General features: G+C 47.6%; 1 protein-coding gene across 2 annotated transcripts in view; it reads left to right on the forward strand.

Annotated features, from left to right (window-relative positions):
* Positions 1–18,289, forward strand: part of SLC2A4RG (SLC2A4 regulator) — a 34,266-nt gene extending 15,977 nt beyond the window's left edge. For both annotated transcript variants that reach the window (XM_072996691.2, XM_072996689.2), the window contains exons 3-9: positions 10,406–10,515; positions 11,834–12,072; positions 13,000–13,100; positions 15,283–15,574; positions 16,564–16,698; positions 17,219–17,343; positions 18,028–18,289. In XM_072996691.2, the coding sequence (XP_072852792.1) occupies positions 10,406–10,515; positions 11,834–12,072; positions 13,000–13,100; positions 15,283–15,574; positions 16,564–16,698; positions 17,219–17,343; positions 18,028–18,139 (1,114 nt within the window). In that variant the 3' untranslated portion in view covers positions 18,140–18,289. The remainder of the gene's footprint in view (positions 1–10,405; positions 10,516–11,833; positions 12,073–12,999; positions 13,101–15,282; positions 15,575–16,563; positions 16,699–17,218; positions 17,344–18,027) is intronic.
* Positions 18,290–23,774: the final 5,485 nt, after the last annotated feature.

Below are 23,774 nucleotides of genomic sequence, written 5' to 3' on the forward strand. Positions count from 1 at the left end.
ATCTAAAGAAATGTTACATGTCCTAAATGAAAACACTTCTAAGCATGTTTTTCCCTCCTCTGGGAAAAAAAATTGAATTTTTTGGGGGGAAATTTTACATCTCTGTGCAGGCGCACCAACCCACTTGGTTCTTAGTCTGTCGTTCTCCAAATGTTTTGGACTCCAGCTCCCAGAATTCCTGACCATGGGGCACGTTCACTCCAAGTCTGGGAGTTGAAGTCCAGAACATCTGGCGGAGTCAAAGATGAGTGTCCTTGTGTTCAGAAGCTCTTGGAAATTGAACTGAAAGCTGATGGACAACCCTCTGGAGGACTGGATTTTCTGGTCCAAGGTCCAGTTGCAAAACGCCTTTCATTTTTGCCAGCTCGTACCCTCTTCTTTTGCACTGCCACATCTGGAACTGGGTCCAGGATTCTGTGTTTTCAGTCCGCAGTGAAAAGGCTGTGCATGTCCTGAGCAGGGAGACGATCCTCTCTCACAGGCTCTGAATACTTGAAATTCAATCATAACCAAGTATTACATTTTGGCCACTGCTGCTCAGAAGCGTGTTCAGGCATTGTTTTGGTAGTAAACAAGCTTGGGTTGGCCGTGTGCCTTTCCTTCTCTGTCTTCTTTGGGCTCGGCCATCCTCTGGCGTGGAGTGCTGGGTAGGTTAATGTGCGTTTTGTGCAATTGTTCTCTTTTTCCACCTTGAATAGTCTCTCCAGAGGTTTTTGGGTGGATGGAGAAAGAAACACGGCATTCTGCCTGCAGATCCATCCTTCGAATCCCCATTGCCCAGTGGCTTAGATCTCTGGCTGCGAAGCCAGAGGTTGGAGTTCAGTTCCCTCCTCTGCCACTCCATAGGGTCCCTTCCAGCTCTGGAGTTCTGAGATGATGATGATGATGATGATTTCCCATACTGACTTTGGCCCCTGTGTTTTATCCCTTCTCTTTTTCGCCCTTCCCTCTGTTGCTTCTCCGGGGCTGTATTTTTCATTTTTAAGCTTCCTAGAACCAACATCAATTTTTTTTTGATTGTCGCGTCTCTAAAGCGCTGTGTTCATGGAAGTTGCAATATATTTAATTCAGTAAGTATTAAAAACCTCCTCCTCCTCATTGGTTAGGGTTTTTAAAAACAGGACGAACCCCCGATCAAGAAAAAAGGGACGCTGATGTTCTGTGTTTTTTTTTAACAAGAAGTGGGAGGAAGGCATAAATCCTTCCCGTTTCTTTCGCCTTTAAAAGGAAAAGGGCACAGCCCACCTCCCGCCCATTGTGCTGTGTGAGAGAGGGCAGGAAACCCAGGCCAAACCCCAGCCCTCGCTCGTTCGTTTCGTCTCTGTGGATTTTGGCAACACATTCTGTTCTCGAATGTTCTGCTTCAACAACACGAGCGAAATCCCAAACCAGGGCTTTCGCCGCTTGAAATGCAAACAGGTGCTGCGGTCAGGCTCTTGCACACTACAAGAGGTGGGAAAAATTATTATTATTATTATTATTTTGGACTAAAATTTCCGGGACATGTGATCTTATATATAAATCAACAAGGTTCCCCAATTTTTTAGCGTTTAACTTCACACTTGTGATACATAACAACTGGAATTTCACAGCTGGCACAAATACATGGTAGGGCGTTCAGATAACCTCTGCCGAGGCTTGCGATCTACAAAAGAATTTGGAAATGTTATTGTTTCTGCCTACAGTTCCCAGAATTCTTTGTGGCTACCCTGGCTGGGAGGGTTCTGGGAGTTGCAGTAAAAAACGCTCCGTTAAGACCAATGTCTCTGGATTCTTTCCTGTTCAGCAAACGCAAAACGAGATGGTGATCTTGTACAGAAAATACCCTGAAGGGGCCCAGAAGTGGCTTCTCCCCCGAGCTTTGCTCGAGGGCTTTCTTTCTCTCGGGGTCTAGGCTCAGATGTAGTGTTGGGAACGGCTGCATTTCTGGGGAGTCAGATCTCAGGGCTGCCAACACAGAATCTTAATTGCTTCATCCAGAGACCGTTAGCAAAATGAAAACAAAATTCATACATTATATCAGTGCAATTACACAGTGTTGTGGCTACCAACACAGGAGAAAAGATATGTTTGTGTGTGTGTGTGTGTGTGTGTGTGTGTGTGTGTGTGTGTGTGTGTGTGTGTGTGTGTGTGTGTGTGTGTGAGAGAGAGAGAGAGAGAGAGAGAGAGAGAGAGAGAGAGAGAGAGAGAGAGCCTTGTGACACAAGCAGCGGTGGTGGTCATGCAGAGTCTAGAGAGAGGTGGGGAAAACCCTCCCTGCAGGTTGGCCGTGTGCTTTCCACTAGCACTAGCAGCAATATAGGTCCCGGGAAAGCTCTCTATATGTCAGATGTGGTTGTAGGTCAGGCAGGGAGGCCATAGCGGGCTGGTGGCAACCAATACCTGGCCAGATGGTAAATACAGTGGTGCCTCGCTTAGCGACCTTAAGCCGTTCCAGAAAAAACGTTGCTAAGCGATTTCATCGCTAAGCGATATTAAAACGCCCATAGAAACGTGTTAAAACACGATTAATGCATTCCTATGGGCTAAAAACTAACCTTTAAGCGAAGATCCTCCATAGGGGCAGCCATTTTCAGTGCCTCTAAAGTGAGGAAATATAGTGGGCGGTCATTTTGTTTTCCCGGCGGCCATTTTGAAATCGCTGATCAGCAGTTAAAAAAGGGTCGCTTTGCCATGATCGCTTCCCCGCGATCATCGCAAAGCGAAAAAACTCCATAGGGACCATCGCAAAGCGATCGCTTTTGCAATCGCAAAAACTCTGTCGCTAAGCGATTTTGTCGCTCAACAGAGCGATCGCTAAGCGAGGCACCACTGTATGGCATTGTTGCCCTTTGCTCTGGGTTGCTGGTTCAGTCAGATCCTTTTTCAATCAGCAGACCACCTAAAACCTTGGTTAATCTGCATCAGATTGAAGATTTGACCCTTGTTATGCTTTAGTTGGAGGTAAGCTTGAATAAAGCAAGCTTACCTCCAACTAAGACACATTTCTATGCATTTAGTGGCTGTTTAGGTTCCGTTCTTCATGAGTGGACTTGGAAAAACAGAGAACGACTGTTCTCATTCACCAAGGAAAAGTCTTGGTTCTGTTAGGTGCTGTCAAATTGTTTCCGAATTAAAATTGTCCGAATAGTGTTCCTTAGAAATGTGAGATGCTAGAGAAGTAGTTAACCATTACCCCTCACCTGTGGCGTTTGCATGGCTGAGCAGGGGTTTTGAATCCAGATCTCATGAGTCGTAGGTGGTGGTCATAACTGGGAAATGGAATCAATTTCTGTTCAGACTTCTTAAAATACCAGGTTCAAGTCCTGTAGTATTTGAATTGGTGACCCGTACGACTGAGTGGAAATCAAATTAAACCGTTTTTTGCATCTACGCTGCTGAAACCAATTCATTTCCACAAAACTGCATTGAATTTAATCAATTTTAGAAGTGAAGTATTTTAAAAAGTCCCCGCCGGCCCGTTACAAAACAACAACTCACAGTGTACCCATATAAATCGATTTCACCCTTGCATCATGTGAACGATAACATCTAAATGAATTTAAACAATGCTTTAATGTGGGTTTTTTTTTGCCACTGTGGCTACAACCTTAGCTTATTCCTCTGTCTGCTTCAGTACATTGGCTCTTAAAAATCCAGCAAATCAGAAAAACCAAGTTGCCAGCTTTCCGTGGCATTCAGTTTAAGCCATACAATGTTCTAAAAATGGCGAGGAACAGGGTGTTTCCAGAGTTTGGATTGGATATTCTGGACCGAGCGTCCGTGTTGGAAACAACAGGTGTAAGAGCAGCCAAACTAATAGCAGGAGCGAAACCCAGTTCCAAAGTGCACCCTTCCAGCTTCATCTGTTAAATAATAATTTTAATAAGGCTCTTTCTTTAAGTTGCTACTTAGGAGTTAAAGGATGGTGGGAGGAAGTTCCCTCTTTGCTGTTTCCTTTCCCCAGTCCGGATCTTTGGCACTCGAAGCCTGGGTTTGGAGCGAAACGAAGTACTGTACATTGTTTGTTTGTTGTTTTAAGACTCGTGAGCCGCCCCCCGGGAAGTCGCAGTGGGAGGCGGGAGCGGAGCTTTGCGGCCAGGGGCTTGAACACTGAGCTGTCAATCCGGCGGGCTGTAGCATTCCCATTGGCCTAGGCGGGTGGAGAAGGGCGGGCTTGAGTGGCAAGCGCCACCATGCCTTGTTTACATGTCTTCGCTCTCTCTGTGGGTGTGTGTAGTAAAAAAAAAAAAAAAGCAGGCGTTTGGGCGGGTGTTTGCTGTCAAATGGCAGCGGGGAGTTGCCTTCTGGCTTCTGGCTTGGGCTGAAAGTTCAGAGGCATCTTGCAAGACCCATATTCACTCGGGTTAGAGATGGGAAATACCTGGGCTTTTTTGGACGATGACTCCCAGTCCCTTAGTCCACGGCCAAACGTTTCCCGAACCTGATTTAGCTTTACAACATAAGGTGTTAAGCAAATGCATCTGGATGTGCATGTCACTTTTTTTAAAACATTGAAATTTAGCATCCGAGCGCTCCAGAGGTTGTGCCAAACAGAACTGAATTCTGCAAAGGGCCTTAAGCGTTGTACGGTCTCTGTTATTTTGCACCACCTTTTCTGCTTCTTTCACACATACCCTCGTGCTTTTGGTTCACAAGGCGAACGCACCGCTCCCTTGTTGTGGGCGTGATAAACAACCAGCCTTCTTCTCAATCTTGGGGCTGCAGACGTAGAAATGGAGGAGTCGTTCAGGTTTCATCTCTGCTCCTTTTCCGAGCCTGTAGCCGATTCTGTACTCTGGCGAAGGCAGCGAATCCTCCCTCGTCTCCACCCCGTTGGGCGAAAGGACGAGGGCTGCTGCTTTATTTCACGGGCTTTTGGGGATTAGAAGCTTTGGTGTGGTCGCTTTGCATCACGTTTAACGTTCAGCTAGTAGCTGGCAGGAGAGCTCAACAGTTTAGCTATCTTTCTGCAGAGTCAGAGGTGGGGAGTTTGATACGCCCCCGGGCCAGCCTGGGTGGCCTTGGGCAAGCTGCGCAGCCCCAGGATGTCCCCAGAAGAAGGGGAAGGGGAATCCACTTCGAAGTATTCTCTACCTGGAAAACCTTGAAAAAGGGTTGCCACGAGTCAGAACTGATCTGGAGGAACATGATTATCAGGAGTAGGAACTCTCTGCTTGCTGTGTGTGTGTTTTCGGTCTCACTGCTTTCACACGGAGGGGCTTGGCACAAATCGCAGACATCTTGGCAAAGGGGGGGGGAAGCTTCCCCTTGAGATTTGTGGCTGAGTCAGCCGGACAGCTGAAAGTGACGAGAAGAAAGGTCCTGGCAACTATGCTTTGCATTCCTGACTCCAGAAGCGCCGTCCACTCTGGTTTTTCTTCTTCCTCAAGTCGTGATGCAATACGGTGATGGGTTCAGGACGTCGAAATGCAGTGAAAGGAAATTTTAACTGGTTGTTGTAGGTTTTTCGGGCTGTTTGGCCGTGTTCGAGAGGTTTTTCTTCCTGACGTTTCGCCAGTCTCTGCAGCCGGCATCTTTAGAGGACAGGAGTCAGAACTTCGTCTGTGTTCTGGTGTCGTGTGTGGGATAGTTGAGTATTTGTAGCTGTGGGATCAGCTTTTTATCCTTTTCAGGAGATTGGGTGATTTTGGCAATCAGGGTGATTTTTGTTATGGGTGTATTGTTGTGATAAGGGGGGAAGATGATCTGTCCATGTGGTTGATGGGTGTTGTTAGCTGGTCTTTTGTGTGCAGTGATCACCGGTCCTTGTGGCTGGGGAGAGTTCGTTGACCTTTTTGCAGGCTGTATTTTTCAGTGCTAGGAGCCACACTTTGTTGAGTTTTAGACTTTCTTTTTGTTGAAACTTTGCTGGTGTTTGTGGATTTCAGTGGCTTCCCTGTGTAGTCTAACATAATGATTGCTGGTGTTGTCCAGTACTTTTGTGTTTTGAAATAGTCCAGCTTGTTTCAGGGCATGTTCAGCTACTGCCGATTTTTCCAGATGTTTTTGGTTTGCAGTGTCTTTCTTCGGGAATACATTAAAATGCTGTTAGGTCTGTGTGGGCTGTGCTAGGTGGCCATGCCATCCTACAAAGTGAACATCAGTCAGGTGGCAGGCAACCGTCCCTGGACATCCGTCAGAGATCGACCCCTCACTCCGTGCTTAACCCTGCCTGGTGACAACTCACAGTTGAAGAACGAGCCAATTTGCAAACGACAGGAAGTTTGGAAAACCGGTGCAGTGACACTTGGAACTCTTTCAGCACCAAAAAGATTCCTCTGTCTAGTTTGATCATCCTCCATAGGTTATCTGAACCTCCATTTCCAAGGGTGTGTGAAAGAAGAACTGCTGGATAGCTGAGGGGCTTCAGTATCTGGCCGTGGAGCCAGGGAGGGGGAGTTCGATTCTTCACTGGGCATTCCTTGAGGATGACAAGGATTATAAGGACGGCCTCTGAAATTTAGCAGTGTCACAGATTAACGACAACATTGCACAATCCTTTCCGCTGATGAGGTTAACTGCTGGAGACAGTTTTTTCATGCAGTGGTTTAAAGGATAGTTGTGGGGGGAGGGCAGCCAGCGAGAGGGTGCAAGACTGTAGTTGATTGCCCTAGTAGCAAGAGATACGCCTCTCTCTCTCTCTCTCTCTCTCTCGTAAATGGTGGCACCATCTGCCCTGGTGGAGTTACGCCTGGCTCTTTCCCCCCACCCCACCCCGTTTTTAAGCAGCTGCTGAAAAGGCATTTCTTTCGAGAGGCTGCCAAAGTGATTTGCCCCCTCCATGGCCGCGATTCTCTTTTGCCATTCCATCCGTTTATAATGTTGGTTGACTTTTTCTGTCGTCATTGGGGGGTTTTATTGTGTTGCTTTGAGTCGCTTTGCAGTTTTATATGTACACTGCCCAGAATAGTGCTGTGCGCTAATGGGGCAGTAGATAAATGACATAAATAGATAGCTGCTGCTTAGAATCATAGAATCGTGGTGTTGGGAGGGGGCCTCCAAGGCCATAGAGTCCAACCCCCCCACCCCGTTCAAGGCAGGAATCCCAAGTCAAAGAAGATCTGACAGAGGGTTGTCCAGTTTTCTCTTGAAGGCCTCCAGCGTTGGAGCGCTCACCTCCAATCATGGTCATTGGGTTCCACTGTCGTACTGCTCTAACAGTTAGGAAGTTTTTCCTGATATTCAACTGAAATCGGGCTTCCTTTAACTTGAGCCCATTGTTGCGTGTTCTGCACTCTGGGATGATCAAGGACAGATCCTGCCCCCCTCCTTTGTAGGACAGCCTTTCAAATATTTGAAAAGTGTTATCATATCACACCTCAGCCTTCATTTCTCAAGACTAAACATGCCCAATTCTTTCAGTCTTTCCTCAAAGGGCTTGGTTTCCAACCCTCTGGGGACCAGGAATAAAATGATATCAGACTGCTCTAACTGTATAGTGCAGATAGAATCCTCTTTAGGTAAAGGTTCCCCTTGACAATTTTTGTCCAGTCATGTTCGACTCTAGGGGACGGTGCTCATCCCCGTTTCCAAGCCATAGAGCCAGCGTTTGTCCGAAGACAATCTTCCGTGGTCACATGGCCAGTGCGACTTAGACACGGAATGCTGTTACCTTCCCACCGAGGTGGTCCCTATTGATCTACTTGCATTTGCATGCTTTCGAACCGCTAGGTTGGCGGGAGCTGGAACAAGTGACAGGAGCTCACTCCGTCGCGTGGATTCGATCTTACGACTGCATGGTCTTCTGACCCTGCAGCACAGGCTTCTGCGGTTTAGCCCTCAGCGCCACCACGTCCCTTAAAGAATCCTCTTTACATTCAGGTTAATCCAGAGTTTGATGAGAGGGCAGGAGTGAAGAGCCATTCTTGTCTTGAGGTTCGCATTTAATTCCTCTGAAGTTGGGAGGTCAGTAGACAAAGACTGAATTTTCTCCTCTCCACCCCATAAAGGCTGGACGGCAACTTCATGCCGTATTCTAAGTCTGTTCTGTTTCTGTCTCATAAGTCATGACTGTTTCCAAAATCCATCCTTCTGCTTGAGTCTTAGCTTAGTTCTTTGAAACACTTTCGTACCTTGTTTTAAACTTCAGCAGCAACTCTTAAGCCTATGTGTGAACAGTTGGCTCTCTCAGAGTTTTTTTTTTTAAATGGGTTATCTGACCCAGATTTCCCATCCTAATCCAAGAAATGGAAGCAGTTTGCTCCAGGAAAGCTGTAGAATGTCAGAGTTTGCAATGTGATTGAAAGAAGAGAGGGAAAAAATGTTTGCCAATATGCATGCATTTGAAAAACGCACAATAAATAGTGTATGCAATTCTAAAATCCACACAGACATGGTTTAGTGAGCGGGACATGTGTCCGGTTGAAATAGGTGCACAGAAACAAACAGGGTTACTTCTGGCTTTTTTTCCTCTTTTCTAATAATAAAAATGCCCATATGGAACTGATACACGGACAAGGCAAAAGGAGGAAAACTGTTCGTCCTGTCCTAACTTCTTGTCTGGACATGTTTAGAGGCTCTTCATGCGGTCACCCAGCATAACTAAAGCCATTCTTCATCTGTCATGCAGATCTCCGTGTTGTTGTGTTTGACGCTCTTAGCCATGGCATGTAGAACTCCCATTTTTCTGGGTAGGGCACAGACCTTGGACGGATCGCAAATAGTTTATGTTTCTGTGGGTCCTGAAAAATCTTGTCCCGTGAGATGGAACAGCAACCAACAACTTTTTGAAACACTCTTTTTGTACAGGGTGTGTGTGAAATCTTTCTCTCTTTCTGTGGTCGTTTCCCTTGTTTTTCACGAGTTCCCCACCATTCCTTCTTGCCTTGCTGGGGGGAATCAGCTGCTGTTTCTTGCGCCCTGGATGACCAACTTGGCTGCTTACAAGCTGGCGGTCATCAGCTTACGTTCAGGTAGAACACGGCAGGTGGGATGAGAGCAGAACATCCTGCCTTTTTCCTGGGCTCCGTCAAGTTTTAAGGCTTTGTTGTTGTTTAGTCGTTAAGTCTTGTCCGACTCTTGGTGACCCCATGGACCAGAGCACACCAGGCCCTCCTGTCTTCCACTGCCTCCCGGAGTTGGGTCAAATTCATGTTGGTCACTTCAGTGACATTCTCCAGCCATCTCGTCCTCTGTCATCCCCTTCTCCTCTTGCCCTCACACTTTCCCAACATCAGGGTCTTTTCCAGGGAGTCTTCTCTTCCTGTGAGATGGCCAAAGTATTGGAGCCTCAGCTTCAGGATCTGTCCTTCCAGTGAGCACTCAGGGTTGATTTCCTTCAGAATGGATAGGTTTGTTCTCCTTGCAGTCCAGGAGACTCTCCTCCAGCACCACAGTTCAAAAGCATCAATACTTCGGTGGACAGCCTTCTTTATGGTCCAGCTCTCACTTCCATACATCGCCAGTGGAAAAACCATAGCTTTAACTAAGCGGACCTTTGTTGGCAAGGTGAGGTCTCTGCTTTTTAAGATGCTGTCTAGGTTTGTCATGGCTTTTCTCCCAAGAAGCAGGCATCTTTTAATTTCGCAGCTGCTGTCACCATCTGCAGTGATCATGGAGCCCAAGAAAGGAAAATCTGTCACTGCCTCTGTATCTTCCGCTTTTAAGGCTTAACTCTCCCCAACACGGTGCCTCCCTGCCATCTTGAAATAGCAGTTGCTGTCAACTCCAGTCAGCTTGGGCAAAGTTTGGGGATGGCGGGCATTGTGGTCCAAAACATCTGGAGTTTGTCACACTAGTAGCGGTGGCAAAGCATTTTTTAATGTTCCCCTGAGGCAATTCCTCCGTTCAGCGCTTCGTATCAAGTCAAGTTAAAATACACGAGTGTTAGCCTTTGGCCTGTCTTGCACCCATTTATACGTTCTATTTTAAAGCCTGATACGAATCTCTTGCTCCTTGGGAGCACTGGGGTATATACAGAGTTTAATTATTATCTTTAAGGTAGGGAGTTTTCCTTCCAAGGGAGGCTTGCGGTGAGATGAGGGTTAAGAAGAAGCAGAGATGAATGTGTACAGATGAGCTGTAATGCCATTTCTGTGTTTCCCAGCATCGTTTCTACACACATTCAAGCCTTTCTCAGTAAACTTTTTGGTGCTTTTCAAAACTGTTTTCTTGAAAATTTGGGCTTAATTCCTGGTTCCTAAGATGCCACTTAGAGGCTTCATAAATAAATTTTATGTTGGTCTTCCGGTTTAAATACAGACAGTGCTTTGTGTTGACAAACAGCCATCTAAAATTGTACCCAAGTTTTATTTGCGTTAAAAAAAAACTTTTAGTAACCCTTCTTTGCTCATCTTTCAGCCTGGAGTTTTTGGATGTCTATGCAAGTGCTTATTCTCAAAATCAGTGTTTTGCTGTTTCCTTTGTTTTATTTTTTTACAAATATTGGGGCGTTGCTCTTGACTCTTCACTCCTGTTCCCACAGAAAACTATCGGAGAAGGCAGGGATTGACGAAGTTATGGCCGCTGCCGTCCTCACCAGCCTCTCGACCAGCCCGGTTGTGCTTAACAACCCTAACAACAGTTTCGGCACAGGTAGGGCCTGGGGGAGGGGTGGTGGCAGGGAGAGATAAGTGAACCTGGGATCAAGAAGGTCTTCTTTCCGGTGGACGTGCCCATTAACAGCTTTGATAAGTTACTGTTGGGTGGTTTACATCCAATACCAACCAAGTAACGTAGAATAAAATTAGTCTTAAATAAAATACTAACTACTGACTCACACACAGAGAAGTATCTACAGATAAAAGCAGGGGACATCCAATAGACTAAATTAAATTAAGGGAAATGGCAAACAGAGAACAAAAAAAAAAAAGAATAACAATCAGCAGAGCTAAAGGCAGTGTCTGAAGAACATAAAGGCCCCGGGGAAGATTAAAACAAACAACTGGATAGGAGAGAGAACTATTGGCGACAGGCGTTTTGTGACTTGGATGCTGATGGCACAGTGTTTAAACTGCAATACAGTGGTGCCTTGCATTACGATGTTAATTCGTTCCAGCGAAATCGCTGTAGAACAAAACATCGTAAAGCGAAATTTAAAAGCCCATAGAAACCTGTTTAATGCGTTCCGATGGGCTTAAAACTCACCGTCCAATGAAGATCCTCCATAGGGCAGCCATTTTCGCTGCCTGTCTTGCGAAGAATCCTTCTCTAAACACAGCGGGGAGCCATTTTGTTTACCCAGCGGCCATTTTGAAACCGCCGATCAGCTGTTGGAAAATCATCGTTTTGCGAAGAATCAGTTCCTGAAGCAGGGAAACCGATCATCGCAAAGCAAATTCCCCCATAGGAAACATCGTTTTGCGATCGCAAAAGTGACCGCAAAAAGTTCATCGTAATGCGATTTCATCGTTAAACGAAGCGATCGTAATGCGAAGCACCACTGTACTGCAGTGAAGACTGCACACAACTGGAATTCAAGCCCCGTGGGTTCAGGTTGACTCCCAGCACCTTCTGAGTTTGGTAAATTTGAGCACCCAGCTTGCTGAGGGGCAGGAGCAGTGTGTTCCCTGCATAATTAATTTGTCAACCACCCAGACAGTTTTTAAGCTGGGGGGGGCGTATATAAGCAGCACACTTTGTTTTTATGAACTGGGAAGAACCAAAAAAGGGGACGTCGAGCCCCTTGAGTGGAGCTCAGCAATCCTCCAATATGCTACCGGTATAACGTTGCCCGTGCTGACATTTAAAGGTGGTTTCACGACCAGAGGTTGCACTGCAATAACCCTACGATGCCATCGCTCTGGGTTGTTCTTGCGTGGGTCCTCTGATGGTGTTCCAGTGCTTGTCGTTAAGGGTGTGTTCTTTGTGGGTCAGTCTGTGTGAGCCTTCGGGTGCTCTTCTCCCTCGCCAGAAAGCCGCTGTGACCCATGGAAAGAAAGCCGCCCCATGTCCTCCAGCTGCAGCAGCAGCAGCAACGCCAGCGCCGACTGGAGCTGGGACGCTCCGAGCGACCTCTCCACCCCTTCGACCCCGTCGCCCCCACTTTCCACCGACGTCGCCCCCGGCTTCCTTTCCGCTCTGCATTCGGACCTCGAAGAGGCCGAGGCAACGGCCTTCCTGTTTGGTGACCCCATTCCCCGGAAGAGGAAGGTAAGAGCGGGGGGTGGGGCTGGGGAAATATTGGTTTGTTTGTTTTATTTATTTTCTTATCCATTCATTCATTCGACTTCTGTACTGCGGCTGCCAAGGCCACTCTGGGCACTTCACAACACTGAGGGTAAAAATAACATTTTAAATCACGGGACGTAATGGTTCTACAGAAATCGAAAAATGACACATAAGGGTTTGGGCTTTCCACACTTCAAAACACTCGGTGGCCGAAATCCTGTTGCGAAATCTCAGTCAATTGCAACTCACAATAGGTGCGCTGAATCAACAGGGCTTACAGAGGGGTTGATTCGATGGGCCTGCTCAGATTGTGACTTACTGTATGAAGCAAAGGGATTTCAGCCCCCAAGTGCTTTCGATGGGATGTCAAAGGGGTTTCGGCCACTGGCTCCATCTCTTTTCAGAGGATGCTGTTGCTCTGTGCAACAGCCACCACAGTTTGGAGTACTTAGAAACTCGCAACAACCTTGTGATGCAGACTGAGAAAGGGGGGGGGGGAACACGTACCTGGCCCCAGGTGGCCCTGACCCTCTCCGGTGGTAGCTGGACGCCCTGGCCAGTTTGTCACCCTGTCGTTTTGTACCTCAAGGTCTTCCTGGACCCTTGCAAATTTTTGTGCATGGCACCGACAGCTCGCTGTCCCAAGGTACTTGCTGTTTGAATTCGGAAAAGATTTCACCCAGCTCTCTGTAGCCTAGCTGCCGTGTACCTTCTCTCTTTTAAAAATGTCTGAGTTCACCTTGATGGGAAATAATCATCCTGTACTTCTGTGACTTCCAGGAGGTTCCGAAATGACTGCTCACGTAGTGGCCTTTTAGCACCCCTTTCATCAGACTCTTGATTTCTGCTCCCCAGGAGATAGGGGCGGAGAGACCGGGGGCCCTGATGCTGTGTCTTCTCCCTTTGCAGAACTCCACCAAGGTGATGTTCAAGTGCTTGTGGAAGAACTGTGGGAAAGTGCTGAGCAGTTCCTCTGGGATGCAGAAGCATATCCGGACCATCCATCTCGGGTAGGTGGGCCCTCGGGGTCATGCACGGTGCGGTGCGTTTAGGGGGGAAGGCATGGGAGGAGTTGCCGTTTCTGACTCCCACTGCGTGCCAAGTCTGCTTGCAACTGGAAGGAGTGTTTTGAAGGGTGGAGAAGGTGGTTTGGCCGTCGTACCTGTGGAGATACGTTCAGTCATGGATGATCTGAAGAGCAACTGGAGAACCATTTCCGAGGCTTGTCTGAAAGGTGGGAGCAAAGAGGGAGTGGACATACGGACTGAGATGGCGTTTCAATGCTCTGTCGGCCAAGAACAGACCAATGGATTGCTTCAAGTGGGAAAGGTCATTTTGTTTTTCAGTTTATGTTTATGGACTTTGGCCATGGGAGGTCTTAGATTCCTGCTGTCTACCAACGGATCTTGAGCAGCCCTCGCTTGTAGAGTTTAACTGTTTACATCCATCCATAGATCCCTACAATTGTTGTATGTTGGGTCCAGAGCTTGGAAGCGTTTTTTTTCAACCACTACCTTTCAGAATCCCACAACCAGCATGGCCAGTGGTTGGAAGATTATGGAATTGGTATTTTTGTAAAAATAACTTTTGGAAACTGGTTGGGATCAGATCTGGTGAAAGACTAGTTAATTGAATTTGCTGAATTACTGATTGAGACAGGATGGTAATTAGTGTCTTAAGCCCTGCTCACAGATCTTTCGGTCTTTTTTCTGAATCTTTTAAATTACAGTGGTGCCCCGCTTGACGACGATAATCTGTTCCAGCAAAATCGCTGTAGAACGAAATCGTCGTCAAGTGGGGAAAAACCATTGAAATGCATTAAAAACCAGTTAATGCGTTTCAATGGGCGAAATACCTCATCGTCCAGCAAAGATCCTCCATAGGGCAGCCATTTTCCAGTGCCTGTAAAGCGAAAGAGCAGTCCTGAAAACAGCGGGGAGCTATTTTGCACAGCGGGCGGCCATTTTGAAACCCGACGATCAGCTGTTTTTAGATTGTCGTAAAGCGAAAAATCGGTTCCCGAAGCAGGGGACCGATCATCTTCAAGCAGTTTTTTCCTATTTAAACATCATTTTGCGATCGCAAAAGCAATCGCAAAAACATTGTCGTGAAGTGGATTCATCATGGAGCGGGGTGATCGTTAAGCAGGCACCACTGTACTCTGGTAGACTTTTTACTGCAGCCATGACTCTTCATTTTGGGTTGGTTGTATTTTTGCTTGTGAGGTTAATTATATTTGAAATGTGGGAATGAGATTGAAGGGTGCTCTAAAGACGTTTACGGTAAATACAGTAATCCAGAAATACATTGGAGAGCCACTAAATAAATTGATAATTGACAGGCAGTAAGGGGTTGGAAGGAGGGACGTGGTGGCGCTGCGGGTTAAACGGCAGAAGACTCTGTGTTGCAAGATCAGAGGACCCGCTGTTGTAAGATTGAATCCACGTGATGGAGGGAGCTCCCCTTGCTTGTCCCAGCTCCTGCCAACCTAGCTGTCTGAAAGCATGTAAAAATACGAGTAGATAAATAGGTACCACCTTGGTGAGAAGGTCACAGCGTTCCGTGTCTAGTCGAGCTGGCCACGTGACCACGGAAACTGTCTTTGGACAAATGCTGGCTCTACGGCTTGGAGACGGGGATGAGCACCGCCCCGTAGAGTCGGACACGATTGGACTAAATGTCAAAGGGAACCTTTACCTTTAAGGGGCTGGAAAAGTCCATTGCTTTACTAAGGAAGCTCCCTAACTGAAGGTAAGCGGCGTCCGTAGCATCTCCATTTAAAAGGAACCAAGGCCGTGGTAAGATAAGAGGACGCACACTGCCTCCGACCAAAGGCCTGTCCGGCCCAGAATAGACACTTGTAGGAAGCTCACTGGAAGGACAGGAGTTACACCTGCAACCTCCATCTCATGTTCTTCAGGAACTGATTTACAAAGTCCCAATACGTGCAAAACTAGAGGTGGTAGACACTAGCACTGACGGCTCCGTGAATTTGCCCAGCCTGCTTTTAAATGAGCAAATCCGTCGTCATGCATAGAGCAACAACTTGATTTTTCTTCCTTTAGCTTATCCCCATAAGCCCCTCAACCTGGGCCGGCCACTTGTTATAACTTCGGTCCTCCTGGGGTTGGGTGGTTTTTTTTTTTTGGCACCATTTTGTAGCTACTGGTACCCTTGCTTTGTTTCTCATAGACGGAAGGCTGACCTGGATCAGAGTGATGGGGAAGAGGATTTCTACTACACGGAGCTGGACGTCAACGTGGACTCGCTGACCGACGGTCTTTCGAGCCTGACCCCTGTCTCCCCCACCTCCTCTGCCCCCCCGGCCTTCCCCACCCTGGAGGAAGTCCTGCCTACGCCGCCCATTCCCTTCAAGACGGAGGTTCCCATGGTGTCACACCTGAGCCCGTCGGCACCGGTGACCGTCCTGAGCCAGTCAGCACCCACCAGTCTCTGCCATATCCAAACTGACCATGCGTACCAGGTGAGGTCCCAGATCCGGCACGTGCCGAGGCCAAGCACAGTAATGCTCATCGAGTGAGGTTTGCAGTCAACGAGTTACAAATAACCACAGTTACTTTCCGAGTGAACCCGGGGCCATGTTTATTGTGACGTAACACAGCGCGGGTACAAACCACATTGTGTTTCTCGTTGTGACTTGTTTGCCCATCGGCAAGGGTGCTCCCGACATTTGGCTTAAATCTACAGACAGAGATGGGAAACCTAGTAGAAAAACATTAGCAAGTCCATTAACTTTTAGTGAACTCTTTCTGGGGCAGAAGAAGCTCACCATGTCTTGATTTTATTGAATTGCTAAGTTTTCTACTAACTTTCCCTTTGTGTTCTCGAAGGCTTTCGCGGTGGGGATCCGATGGTTGTTGTAGGTTTTCGGTCATTGAAAAACACAGCTTGCAAAAGGTCAACGAACTCTGCCCAGCCACAAGGATTGGTGATCACTGCACACACAAGACCAGCTAACAACACCCATCAATCACAGTGACAGATCATCTCTCCTCCTTATCACAACAGTACACCCACAACCAAAAACATGCTGATCACCATAATCACCCAATCTCCTGAAAAGGACAAGCTGATCCCACAGCTATAAATACTCAACTATCCCACAAACTGCACCAGAGCACAGGCAGAGTTCTGACTCCTGTCCTCTGAAGATGCTGGCCACAGAGATCGGCAAAATGTTGGGAAGAAAAACCTCCAGAACACAACCAGACAGCCCGAAAAACCTACAAGAACCAACTTTCCCCTTTCTTTACACAGGAATGCAGTGATGGTACTACTATGACGCTGAGCCAGCTGGTAACAATACGATGCCCTGCTAGAGTGGATGGTAGAACTAATTGCATTTTGAAAGCAAAAAAAAGAAAGAAAGAAAGAAAAGCATTTTTTCTTTTTAAAAAAGACAGTCTTTGTAACATCTGTTCTTGTGCTCTATGCTTTGTTTTTAATTTACAGGCAATGGGTCCTTCTGGTGTGCTGACAGATCTCAATGTGCCGTCCACTGGAATGGAAATCATCTCATGGCAGCAGCCCCCGCCGCCAACCTTTTTCCCACCTCCTCTGCCCCCGGTCCTTTTTAAAAGCCCCTCGGTAAGTAACAATGAGACTTTTCCTTTTTCTACCCTCTCCTTGATCAGAGTGGAGCTGCTGCTGATTATTGAGGGCCACTGGGGTAGTCGCTGTATGTGGGATTTTCCATTAGAGCCCCCACACCCGCCCTCTGCAGAGGGTTGCAAACATAATTGGAGCTGCCTTGATCCATAGCCGTAAAACCTCCTAGCAGTGTTCTTCTTGGGCGGCACCAGGTCTTTTGTAAAACTAACGGGTCTTAATGTTGTGTTCAAGGGCAAGTGAAATACTTCTGATTACAACAGCAGTAAGCTTAGAGCAGTCTGCTGTTCCTGGAAAGAGGACTTCCAAACCCCACTTTGACTAGGATAAGCCTGGAGGAGGTAGCGAAAGAAGCTTGAAGGAGCTGGTAGATAATGGATCCCTAGTTCTAACATCATCGCTGCTCCTACTGAAACCATGAGGTTGCAAAACTGTTCCTCTGGTACAGTGGAGACCTGAAGGGTTCTCCCTACATGATGTCCTTCTTCCACCTCCCTAGGGTTGCCTGACTCCCATCCGGCCTGCTAATCTCGGAGAGAAGCGTCCCCAGGCCCCCCCTGCTCCTGTTGCCAAAGGGCATCCATTAGTGCCCTCTTCTGTGCCAAAGCCTACAGCAGGCACCAGGTATGTTGTCCAGTAACCGCCTCCACCATCTGACGTCTTCACCAGGTTCCATGTGTGTGAAACGAGATTTGCATTTCCCCTGCAGGCCTGATAAACGTCTCCAGCCTCTGCGAGGCTTTACTAGAATGCTTAATGGTACCTTGAGAAAGCTGACAACCAAAGAGGCATTTAAGAAAGATGGTTTTCCTCCGAGACAGCGGCCAAAATCATTATTCCAAAATTAATTTTAAAAACACATGCAGATGCAGGTCGTGGTGCAAGTGCTTTTCCCGGCTTGCCAGCCGTTGCAGATTTCAAAAATTGGAAATGCCTCTCAAAATAGGATAGATGCAATATCATCATAAATAATACCTGTGTGCAGTCAAGCTGATTCTGACTTACGGCAACCCTTCTCCAGGGAGAGAGTCCTCAGAAGGGGTTTCTGCATTCCCTTCTTCTGCGGAGCTCCCTGGGATGGTGCAGCTGGTCCAAGGCCGCCCAGGCTGGCTCTGTTCAAAGGAGGCAACCGTGGGGGGAATTGAACTCCCAACCTTTGGCTCCAAAGCCAGAGATGCCTAACTCCCCGAGCTATCCAGCCAGCTTTCCTGAATTTCCAAGCAAGTGACCAGCTTGTGGCCACTCTCCCTTGGGTGGCGAAGAAGCCCTTCTCCCAGGGCTGATGGTTTGCTCTGCCTCTTTCCCCAGGAAGCCGCGCGGCGAGGCCAAGAAGTGCCGCAAGGTGTACGGGATGGAGAACCGGAGCATGTGGTGCACCGCCTGCCGCTGGAAGAAAGCCTGCCAGCGGTTCGTCGACTGAGTGGGCGCCGCTTGGAGCTGCCGCTCCCGGGATGGCAAGCTGCCCCTCTCGAGCCTCCTTGCGCGTTTTTTGCACTTCTGTGCCTTCCGCAGCCCGGTCTCCCCGGCCGGCTGGCCTTTGCCCGGCAGCTTCCTCCGCCACCCCCCCCACGCCCTATAAGTGCCTTGGCTCAGGAAGAAGGGAAGGACCGGTGTGGACGACTATGGTGGTGGCGGCCGCTCGGCGAGGGTGGCGGCCACTTAGCGAGGGTGGCGGCCACGGCTCCCGTGTGCACACCCCCCCCCCCCCCCGTTTTGTGACTTAGGTGCCGCTCAGGGCTCTGCAGCTCCGTGAACGCGGGGGCCCCTGAAGGCTTTTCCTTTTCCTTTTTTATACCTGCCACCCACCTTTTTGGGAGTCCGCAGCAGTTTTATTTCGTTCCACAGATGTGAAAATGGAGTCCTTCCGGATTTTTTTTCTTTGTTTTTCTCTTTTCAGAATAAGCTATTCCCCCCCCCCCCTCAACCCCACTCCTACACCACTTTTCAGTGGACCTGTTCCCATCGCCCCGTCCACTGAGTATCCTGCAGTCTTTATGGTCTGGGACAAGAGAGAAAGGGAGGACATGCCTTCTTCCCAAATTCCTGCGTGACAAAACAACTCCAAAGAGCTGAGAAGAGGTTAAATAGAACGCTGCCTCTCTTTTTTTTTTTTTTTTTTGGTCCCCTGGCGTAGAAAGCTGAGCAGAAGTGAAAGAGAGCACAGACTTTTCCAGACTCGATTTGTTGGTTTTTTTTTTAATGGATTCTCTTCCTGAACCCTTCTCCTTTTTGGTTTTCGTGTGTTTGGCTGAACAGAGAATGTGGCTCTTCTCTTTTCCCAGGGGAGGAAAAAATTGCTCTGCTTTCTTCCCAGCTCCTGGCTGTGACAAGCTTCCTCAAAGGTGAAATCATATATTTTCTGTGCTTGTTGTAAATCTGGATTTTGACAGTGTCTCGTCAAGGATGCAGAAGGTGAATGGAAAAGGCACGCTTGTCCAGTGTCCACGGAATCTGACGTTTTCCTGTCCCTTCTCGTTCACGGGTTGCGCCTTCCCTCGGCTTCCTCTCGACCATGTTTGGGAAAGAAGGGTGCGCAGGAAACATTCGGATTTCACAGTCTGATGGAAGGGTGATCCCGTGGTGGAAGAAAGAACTCTGTCTCTTGCAAGAAATAAGCTATGCACTGGGACGAGCTTTGTGTTTTGCCGTACAGCCGGAACGGATTTGCATTAATAGACTCATTTTGTGACTACACAGAGGAACACTTCAGCTTCCAAATGCGCAACCCTAGAGTCAAACTGGACATGTTGGTGAGAAATCAGGACATGGATCTGTGCTACAGAGTTTGTTTTTGATGCTGGATTTGGGTGGCAGCTGGAAAATCGCAGTACCAAAACTCTCTGGCACCCGACCCTCCGCTCTGACTGGCATTTGGCTCATGGAATCAGGATTGTTTCTACTTTTTAAATCTTGAGTTTGCTGTTTTCAGAGTGGGAGGGAAGTTGCCAGATGTTGAACACGGAAGTTTTTTATGTAGCTTTTCTTTCCCGCCTTCCTCTTTCTCCCGGTCTGAAATGACGCAGCTCATTTCAGGAGGTGTAGTGTGTGTTGCTTGTGATGGTGGTGGGCGTGGAGGGCGGGGCGGTGGGAGGGGGATCAAAGCCTGGCAACGATGTGTTGTTCTGCACTAAAACACACACCAGAGGGTAGTAGATCTTGCCAGCACATTGGAGCCAAAGGGGTTTGGCTTTAAATAGAGTCTGCCTGATGCACACGTGTATTGTTCTTGCACAAATAATCTAAGAGCTTTTTTTGCACAAGTGCCCCCACTCCCCTGAGAAAGTCTGGGATCGCTCCACTCCTTCCAAGAATGCAGTGGGCTGAGCTTGTGCAGGACCATTTCCCAGCGCGGTGTCGAGATGGGGGGAAGTCCCTTCTCTTGGACTGCAACTCCCAGAATACACCAGGAGTGGCTAAGGACTTCTGGGAAGTGTAGTTCAGAACTACATTGGGGTGCTGTAAATGCTTAATTTGGGGGAGAAACGACATACCCGGAATGTTGAAAGTATTGCACATGTAAAACTTTTTGGCATGCAACCCTGCCTTCATAAATGTTCAGCTTAGCTGTTTCAAAACAAAAGCCATTCAAGAGTCAGCTCTGCTCTCTGAGCTTACCCCATTAATCTTCCATTTTCCCAGATTTGCCCATCTTAGTTTGCATTGCGCTTCCTTTTATGACACGCTCTCTGGCAGCTGGGATGTTTTCCTTAGCGAGAGCAGCTATTCCTCTGAAAAAGACAGGGCAGACCTTTTGGTGAATATATTCGTTGAAATCCCTGGACCGGAACAGTCAGAGAGCTTTTTTGGTGCCATTGACCTGGGGGGGGGGGAAGCCTCACTGAAATGGACAGAGGATTGACAAGTAATGCTTTGCTCGAGCTGCTCTCTCCCTGTTTTTAGGAATATTTTACACTCTTTGTATCCGCCGGAAGGTGCCCACCACCCTTCGGAAGAGCTTTTGCAGCCGAAATAAGGCCCGTGAGGAAAATGCTTTGCAGACTCTCCACTCTTTGCACTAAACCAAATGGCACAAGGAAATTTTTTTTTCTTTTAAATTACCTTTTTTTTTAAATTAAAAAAATGGAAACTGTCCGAGAAATCAAATAGCACCAAAATTGGTATTTGGAAAGGAAAACATTCCCATGTGCACAAGAGGGACTTGGGGTGGGGGGAGACAAATGTCTCTCTTTCCAGAAAACCTGCTCTTGTTTCATTTTTTTTCTCCCAAAAAGTGCGGCTTTCTAAAAGGGGTTAGATGGGTGGGTGCATGGGGCAGTCAACATTTTTGCCCACCTTTGCTTTTTTAAAAGGTCTCTTCTGAGGCAAACCGCATGGGCCCATCTTGGCTCTCCCACACCCACCCCACCCACCCCTTTTTTGGGGGACTCGTCCTCCTGGTTACAGCAGCCGCTAGGATAAAAGTCCTCCATGGCTCCTGTTCGTGTCGGGAGATAAATCAACCTTTTCCTCACCCGAAGGCAGCCATCTGCGTGCTTAACCGAGCAGTGCGCCACAGTGAACAGAAGGGAGCTTACTTTTGGGTAAGCACTAAGCTCATGGTGTTGCGTGGCAAACCATGGTGTATGCGAGTTTGTATGTGTTTCTCTTCAGGAATAGATGCCTATAATGATGCTAAGTACATAAAACCAGCTTTCTGATGTATAAAAAGCTCAGGTGATGGTTATATCAGACTGTATTGAAATTCTGGGTGCCCCGGCAAGCACGAGGAACCTTGTCCATTCTTGCTTTGGTGTACATCATCTGTCGGACAGCGAAGGCTGTTTCTTAGCCAGTGTGTATGCCATCCACGGGCAAAGTTCAGCGTGCTCCAGATCTGGGACTATAAACCTCTCCAGTGTTTGGCACCTGTGGCAGCTGCAGGTTGGCAAGAACATTCGGAGGACCTGCCACTTGGCTTGCCCCCCTTCTGTGTGGGATGGCTCCCCAAAGATGTGCGTCCCGTGGAAATTAATGGGGTTGAACTTTCTCGGCAAGCTTCATTGTTCCTAAGTTTTGTAGAACAACCGCATTCTGAGCTGAAGGCAGTGTTCCCTAAACTGCATTGCGGCACTGTGGGGCACCAGGAAATCCCCCCCTCCTGGACACGCCACTGAATCCACTTGTCCTTTTTCCTCCCATCACCCAAAGTATCGGGGGGCACATGGTTTCAGAACATGGACAGAAGTCATAATGGTATTGCAGCCATAGAGGGATGTGTAGTTCAAGCTTTCACTTCAGCTGAGCTGGTCACAGTTTGAAATTGTTAAACCTTCAAGGTGAGGTCTTTATTTATAATTCGTATCTTAAGTCCTAAGCAAAAGCACAGTTGCTCTTATTGCAACCATCCTGCTCGAAAAGGGAAAGAAAAAAAACCCCAAATACAGTGGGGTCTTGACTTGAGAACTTAATCCGTATTGCAAGGCGGTTCTCAAGTCAAAAAGTCTGTAGGTCAAGTCTCCATTGACCTACAGTGCATTGAAAACTGATTAATCCCGTAACAGGCTGTTTTTGTTCCATTTTGGTTTTTTTCTGGTCTGTAAGTCAATTCTCAGGCTGCAAGTCAAACCTAAATTTTGCGGCCAGAGAAGTCTGTAACTCAAAAAGTCTGCAAGTCAAGCCATCTGTAAGTCAAGGGTCCACTGTAGCAGCCTCTCAAATGATAAATGGGAAGTTGTCTCATTTGGGCAACTTGCTTGGGCTAGTATTATGACTTTTTTTCCCCTTGCAAGTGTACTGGCAATTGTAAAAAGAATACTGTAGCTGTTTAAAGAAGGGAGGAAACCAGTGTCCCTGTTTTTCACACAAGATGGAACAGCTGTGGGCCTTGACAATGCCATATACAATTGGTAGATTTAAATCCCTGTTTCTTCCCCTGCTCTTTGAATTACATTTTGGTACTTAGTGGGATCTTCCTTGGGTTTCTGAAGATTTACACCCATGCTGGATGGTCAGTGTTGAGCCCATAGCACCCGTGCGGGAGCTCTGGGCAGAAAACAGAACGGGAAGGAAGAGGCTCGAGGTGGTAGAATTAATGGTACAACTTTGAAGCGGACGTTCCAAAGTTATGAATGCTGCTCTTCTTTTCAAAATTGCCTTGCAAGTAGAAAGCTAGCCCAGCAGGGAAGAGGGCCAGGTCAATTCTGTTCTTGTTGCTGTGCTAAATTGCCATTTGCAAGGAGTCTAGGTGCACTGGTTGATATAGCCTGTGCCGTATCCTGCTGTCTGAATTACTAGCATCTGTGCTACTGTTTTCCCACAGTTGCACAGTAAAAGCTAATTTAAGTGTCAGCCTGCTCTTCTAATTCGATGCCTCTTTGCCAGAAAGGATTGGAGAGTGGAGAAGGAAAGGGTTGGGAGGGGATGGTGGCCACCACACCTTGGTTAATTGAGGTTTTTTTATGCCAGAATTATGCACCCAGACTGTCCGTTCCTCCCCCTGCACCAAAATGCTCTTCCATTACACAAATGTGACTGTATCAGAAACCCTGAATATAGCAGTGAACATCCTCTTTGCATTAGCAGTCTAAAAAAATAGATCGCTATGTGGATTCGTCGTTAAACGGTGCGCTCGTTATGCGACGCACCACTGTACTGTTTAAAAGTAGCAACCCTAAAACATCCCTTAAGTGATGCCAAAGCAGTGAGCGGGACAACACACCAAACTAGGAGTTTCGTTTGCTAGCTGGCTGCGGTAGGAGTAGGACAAGGTAAAATCTCCCTGTATATCCCAGACCGGGCTGGGTGTAAACTGGCCTCTTCCTCCTCCCTCCTGCTCTGCTCTGTGCCGGTCTTTAAACAAAAGTTTGTTCTGATATGTTACTTCTTTGAAGATGATGATGCTTCTTGTACCCGTTTTGTCTTGGCGTATGCTGTGCTCAGGTGACCTCCGTTTGTACTGGAGGAAGCGTGCCAATCAAACTGATAGGCTTTATCAGATATTCAGGAGAGGACAAAAAAAACTTATTTTACAAAAAAGAAAAAGAAGGCTTCTGTCTTGATCTTTCGGGGTTTTGAAGTGGGACAAGTGGGCTCCTTTTCCTAACGGGGGGATCTCA

The sequence above is a fragment of the Pogona vitticeps genome, chromosome 4 (genome assembly GCF_051106095.1).
Source record: "Pogona vitticeps strain Pit_001003342236 chromosome 4, PviZW2.1, whole genome shotgun sequence".
NCBI lineage: Eukaryota > Metazoa > Chordata > Lepidosauria > Squamata > Agamidae > Pogona > Pogona vitticeps.